The sequence below is a fragment of the Salvelinus namaycush genome, chromosome 2, assembly GCF_016432855.1.
Source record: "Salvelinus namaycush isolate Seneca chromosome 2, SaNama_1.0, whole genome shotgun sequence".
Taxonomy (NCBI): Eukaryota; Metazoa; Chordata; class Actinopteri; order Salmoniformes; family Salmonidae; genus Salvelinus; species Salvelinus namaycush.
The window spans coordinates 1101031-1106964 of record NC_052308.1 but is presented as its reverse complement, the minus strand read 5'-3'; the positions used below and the strand labels follow the sequence as shown (position 1 = coordinate 1106964).

At 41.1% G+C, this 5934-nt stretch overlaps 1 protein-coding gene across 1 annotated transcript; it reads right to left on the bottom strand.

Moving 5' to 3' along the window:
• Window positions 1–4026: 4026 nt before the first annotated feature.
• LOC120023903 (dynein light chain 4, axonemal) lies at window positions 4027–5397 on the bottom strand. The gene is made up of 5 exons (XM_038968006.1): window positions 5296–5397; window positions 4794–4877; window positions 4601–4684; window positions 4170–4381; window positions 4027–4088 (listed from the first exon to the last, which is right to left on the bottom strand). Exons 2-4 carry the CDS (start codon window positions 4863–4865, stop codon window positions 4217–4219), a joined length of 321 nt encoding a protein of 106 aa, XP_038823934.1. The 5' UTR covers window positions 4866–4877; window positions 5296–5397; the 3' UTR covers window positions 4027–4088; window positions 4170–4216.
• Between the last annotated feature and the right edge of the window lie 537 nt (window positions 5398–5934).

Sequence of the window (5934 nt, the reverse complement as noted above, 5' to 3'; positions counted from 1 at the left end):
CCAATATATCAGAGTCTAGTATAGACTATTTAGCCATGTCAACTATATAGCATACATAGAGATATACCAATATATCAGAGTCTAGTATAGACTATTTAGCCATGTCAACTATAAACCATACGGATATCATAGATTCATTTATGTGGTGATGTGGTATTAACCAGTAATGGTGCATTCATTGAATTCATTTGATTTGTATAGATAGTTTGTTTGGATCATCCAATCAGCAATAGTTGTCCTGAGATCCATAACTGTGCAGCTCTTCACAACTTATTTACCTGCAACAGTAAATAACAGCTTCATTCTAGAACACACTTTTGGAAATATATGTGTTATACTATGACAATGTCTATCAATGTACAGGCTGTACTGTAGTGTATTGTTGAGAGGTTGTAGGACAGTCTCAGTCTGACTCTTTGGTTATCAGTATGTAGGCTGTACTGTAATGTATTGTTGAGATGTTGCAGGACAGTCTCAGTCTGACTCTTTGGTTATCAGTATGTAGGCTGTACTGTAATGTATTGTTGAGAGGTTGTAGGACAGTCTCAGTCTGACTCTTTGGTTATCAGTGAGTAGCTGTACTGTAATGTGTTGTAGAGATGTTGTAGGACAGTCTCAGTCTGACTCTGGTTATCAGTATGTAGGCTGTACTGTATTGTTGAGAGGTTGTAGGGCAGTCTCAGTGTGACTCTCTGGTTATGTAACGATCGTCTGTTGAAGAATGTGTGGACCAAAGCGCAGCGTGGTAAGTGTTCATGCTTACTTTATTAAAACTGAACAATAAATAACAAAACAACAAAGAGAACGAACGAAACCGAAACAGTTCTGTCAGGTGCAGAAACACAAAACAGAAAACAACTACCCATACAAACCATGCGGGAAAAAGCTACCTAAGTATGGTTCTCAATCAGAGACAACGATAGACAGCTGCCTCTGATTGAGAACCACACCCGGCCAAACAACAAAGAACTACAAAACATAGAAAATGCACATATAATGCCCACCCAAATCACACCCTGACCAAACCAAAATAGAGACATAAAAAGCTCTCTACGATCAGGGCGTGACATGTTATCAGTGAGTAGCTGTACTGTAATGTATTGTAGAGATGTTGTAGGACAGTCTCAGTCTGACTCTTTGGTTATCAGTATGTAGGCTGTACTGTAATGTATTGTATTGTAGAGATGTTGTAGGAAAGACAGTCTCAGTCTGACTCTTTGGTTATCAGTATGTAGGCTGTACTGTAATGTATTGTTGAGATGTTGTAGGACAGTCTCAGTCTGACTCTTTGGTTATCAGTATGTAGGCTGTACTGTAATGTATTGTTGAGAGGTTGTAGGACAGTCTCAGTCTGACTCTTTGGTTATCAGTATGTAGGCTGTACTGTATTGTTGAGAGGTTGTAGGACAGTCTCAGTCTGACTCTTTGGTTATCAGTATGTAGGCTGTACTGTATTGTTGAGAGGTTGTAAGACAGTCTCAGTCTGACTCTTTGGTTATCAGTATGTAGGCTGTACTGTATTGTTGAGAGGTTGTAGGGCAGTCTCAGTCTGACTCTTTGGTTTTTTATTAATATTTCAGCAGAGCAGAGAGACACAGGGGATGAGATATTTAAAGACACACACATACACACACAGGGGAGGAGATAAAGGGCATCTGACCTGAATAATACATGAGGATCAAAAAGGGTACCTGAGGGTGGCTAAATGTTTACTGGGAAGTCTCAAAACATGTTGGTTATTATAGCTATTCTTACATCAGTAGGTTCCTGTGTGTGCGTGAAAGAGAGAGACGGAGAGAGACGACAGAGTCTAACGAGAGACATGGTGTGTGTTGTCAGAGGACGAGGTGACCTGATCAGAGGTCAGTCTTTGAGTAAGCAGCTGCTTCTGTCCAGATTGCAACACACACTACCCGTGTAATAATCTGTCAACAACCAAATCTGTCCCTCTCTCACTTTCCCTTCCTCTGCCAAAATCTCCCTCGTTCTTTTCCCTCCTTCCACTAATCCTGCTTTCTTTTTCTGTGAAAATCCTTGTATTTTCCCTCGTCAAAATTGTATTACTTTCCCCTCCTGTCAAAATCTTGCATTCTCACCTCCCCTATAGTCTCTTTTCAGATAAATGATTTTGTCAAATCTGTCTCTCCCTGATATCCTCCCATAAAGAAAATGACATCTATCCCCTATATACACTGAGTGGACAAAACATTATGAACACCTGCTCTTTCCATGACATGACCAGGTAAATCCAGGTGAAAGCTTTGATCCCTTATTGATGTCACTTGTTAAATTCGATTCAATCAGTGTAGATGAAGGGGAGGAGACAGGTTTAAGAAGGATTTTTAAGCATTTGGACATGGATTGTGTGTGTGTGCCATTCAGAGGGTGGATGGACAAGACATTTAAGTGCCTTTGAACGGGGTATGGTAGTAAGTGCCAGGCTCACCTGTTTGTGTCAAGAACTGCAACGTTGCTGGGTTTTTCACGCTCAACAGTTTCTTGTGTGTATCAAGAATGGTCCACCACCCAAAGGACATCCAGCCATCTTGACACAACTATGGAAAGTATTGGAGTCAACATGGGCCAGCATCCCTGTGGAATGCTGTCAACACCTTGTAGAGTCCATGTCCTGATGAACTTAGGCTGTTCTGAGAGCAACAAAGTCCAAGTCCTTTCTCAAGCTGCTTCCTATAGCAACCATATTCTATCCCCATGTAACCATGTCCCTATAGCAACCATATTCTATCCCATGTAACCATGTCCCTATAGCAACCATATTCTATCCCCATGTAACCATGTCCCTATAGCAACCATATTCTATCCCATGTAACCATGTCCCTATAGCAACCATATTCTATCCCCATGTAACCATGTTCCTATAGCAACCAACCAGGTCTCTAGTAACCAATGAGTTTTAGGACATTCTGTAATCCCAAGAACATGTCTTCCACAAAACAAATCATCAAGTCTCTGTCTCCCCTTCCCAAAATGGGTTACCCCCCTCTCTATGTACCATTTAAAGAAGTATAGAAAGAAGAGAGGAAGGTTTTAGGGATAGAGAGATGTGAAAGAGAGGCTCTACTACACAGACAACTAGACAGTAACACTTGTGAGTATGTTTCTCAGTACAATTCAGGTTTAATTTCACAATCAGTTCATTTCAAACAGAACTCCAATCACATTGCCAGTATCAACCTGTCAGCTACAAATACTAACAAATTGTTTGTCAATAACAGTTCTATGTACTGTATCTGTATTGGTCTGGTCTGTTGTTTCTGTCCTCTTCACCTAACAATCAGACATAGCATTATAAAAAACAGAAAAATACAAAAAATCGAATCTGCATCAAAGTATTTACACATACTTACAATTATAAAATACTAAAACATATTGAATGGAGTGAATGAGAAGAGAGAGTGTGTCACACACACACACACACACACACACACACACACACACACACACACACACACACACACACACACACACACACACACACACACACACACACACACACACACACACACACACACACAGGGATAAGGGTATTGGAGACCCTGGCTGCATTTAATTTGTGTCGAAGTGAATTCACACACAGCATTTTAAGAACAAGTCAAATTGGACAGGATACGGCAAATCAATTCAGACGGGAGAGAATAAGAAAGAGAAAGCTAACCGACAGAAAGAGAGAGATGATCCATGGAGAGATAGATAGTAGTGAGTGTTGCAACTGAGGACAGACGATTTTTACACTACGCGCATCAGCCCTCGGCGGTCCCGTTCTGTGAGCTTGTGTGGCCTACCACTGCGCTGCTGAGCCATTGTTGCTCCTAGACGTTTCCACTTCACAATAACAGCACTTACAGTTGACCGGAGCAGCTCTAGCAGGTCAGAAATTTGACGAACTTGCTGGAAAGGTGGCATCCTATGACGGTGCCACGTTGAAAGTCACTGAGCTCTTCAGTAAGGCCATTCTACTGCCAATGCTTGTCTATAGAGATTGCATGGATGTGTGCTTGATTTTATACACCTGTCAGAGGGTGTGGCTGAAATAGCCGAATCCACTATACTTTTGTATATATATATATATATATATATATATATATATATATATATATATATATATATATATATATATATACAAAAGTATAGTGGATATATATATATATAGTGTAGATAGACAGACAGATACATAGATCTAGAGTGGTTATTGATGCTAGGAGCACTTCCAGACACAAACGGCCAGGCTTCCTCCAAAGAACATGTAGAGCAAGTTCTTGACCTCATGTGTCACCTCGAAGCCAAAGCCCTCGCCGATCACCACGTGCCACGAGCTGCCAAACTTCTTATCCATCGACTCCTTGATCATCTTCGCTGCACTCTGAGAGAGGTAGAGGGGGATGGAGTGGGAGGTGGGGGGAGAGAGAGAGAGAGATTTGTCATGTACAGTAACTCACCATAGGTACTGATGTCATGTTGCTAGTCATATCCAAACAAACTTTCCAGGTGTCATAGCCCTGCATTTTACACACACACACACACACACACACACACACACACACACACACACACACACACACACACACACACACACACACACCTCGTTATTGGTGGCGAACTTCTCGCAGGCTGTGACACAGAGCTCCATAGTCTCCACTCTCATCTCCTCTGGCATGTCTGTGTGCTGCAGAGGGAAATAACATATCATTTTCACACACACACACACACACACACACACACACACACACACACACACACACACACACACACACACACACACACACACACCTCACCCTGATAAGAGGAAAGCTGTGCAGCCTTTTGTAGTCTGCCTCTTCTTTCTTGCTCTCTGCTGTCTCTGCCATTCCACCCCACAGCTGCAAATACAGATACATTGGTTAAGGCTTAACTAGTTGGTTAAAAGCTAGCTAAACGAATCAGCAACTTTGTAGCAAGCTAACTTAGCTAGCTACCTATATAGTAAAGCTAACGTTACTGATTAACTATTGGTACGTTACGTCAACCTACCCAGTGCATGGATGAGAACGTGTGCTAAAGTTAAATGCGTACCTATGTTTGGCTTAACGCGATTTTTTTTTTTAAATGTACTTGTAGCTTTGTTTTGATGGGTAGCTAGCAGGCTAACGTTAGCAATTTGGCTAGCTAGCAATAGCCGACTACATGCTGTTGTTTACACTTACAAAATAACTTGAATTCTTACTTGCCCGTTGTAATTTATGTGATTATATTGTAGAGATACGTTTTGGAAAGGTACTGCATTTTGTACTTACATACCGTTTGGTAATACAACCGAAGTTCACTCCATTTTTAGTCCGGTTGTTAAGGAGACATTTTCAACCATAGCAACAAACGGATCCCTTCAACAGGCAAATAAAAAACCCGCCTACTTAGCTGAGCGTCTTCTTCGGTGGTTTAGAAGCCTGTCAATCAATCGCACCTAACCCCTGGCAAGATGGTGATGAGTTTGTCCGTGCTCTGCTCAACACAAACAGATTGATATAAATCATGTGGCTTTGTTTTTAAAAGGATGTGTCATTTGGAAGCAATACATTTTCTTAGCTAGCTACATTGACAATTTAATTTCAGTGTCCTTATGCCAACTTTCTATGTCTTGTTTCTCTCTCCACCCTACCATATCCTGTCTGGTCTGTCTGCATGACCCATAGGCCTATTAAGTTGTGATTGCAGCCACATCTGTTTGTGTGAAACCCCAGGCGGAGGTTTTAACCCAAATATCCTGCATGAAAAAAAGAGAAATAAACCTCAGATGTGGATTTATGCACAGTTGCAAACAAGAATCAAATAGACTTGGTCTATTGTAAGCCCTAGCCTTTAATTTTTGTAACCTTTATTTAACTAGGCAAGTCAGTTAAGAACAAATTCTTATTTACAATGACAGCCTAGGAACAGTGG

What these genes read in the sequence shown, in the direction of transcription:
- LOC120023903 (XM_038968006.1), bottom strand. Translation starts at nt 4,865, where the DNA reads ATGGCAGAGACAGCAGAGAGCAAGAAAGAAGAGGCAGACTACAAAAGG. An exon ending in ACAGCTTTCCTCTTATCAGG is followed by an intron (nt 4,685 to 4,793) that starts GTGAGGTGTGTG and finishes TTCCCTCTGCAG; the next exon opens with CACACAGACATGCCAGAGGA. An exon ending in AGTTCGCCACCAATAACGAG is followed by an intron (nt 4,382 to 4,600) that starts GTGTGTGTGTGT and finishes TACCTCTCTCAG; the next exon opens with AGTGCAGCGAAGATGATCAA.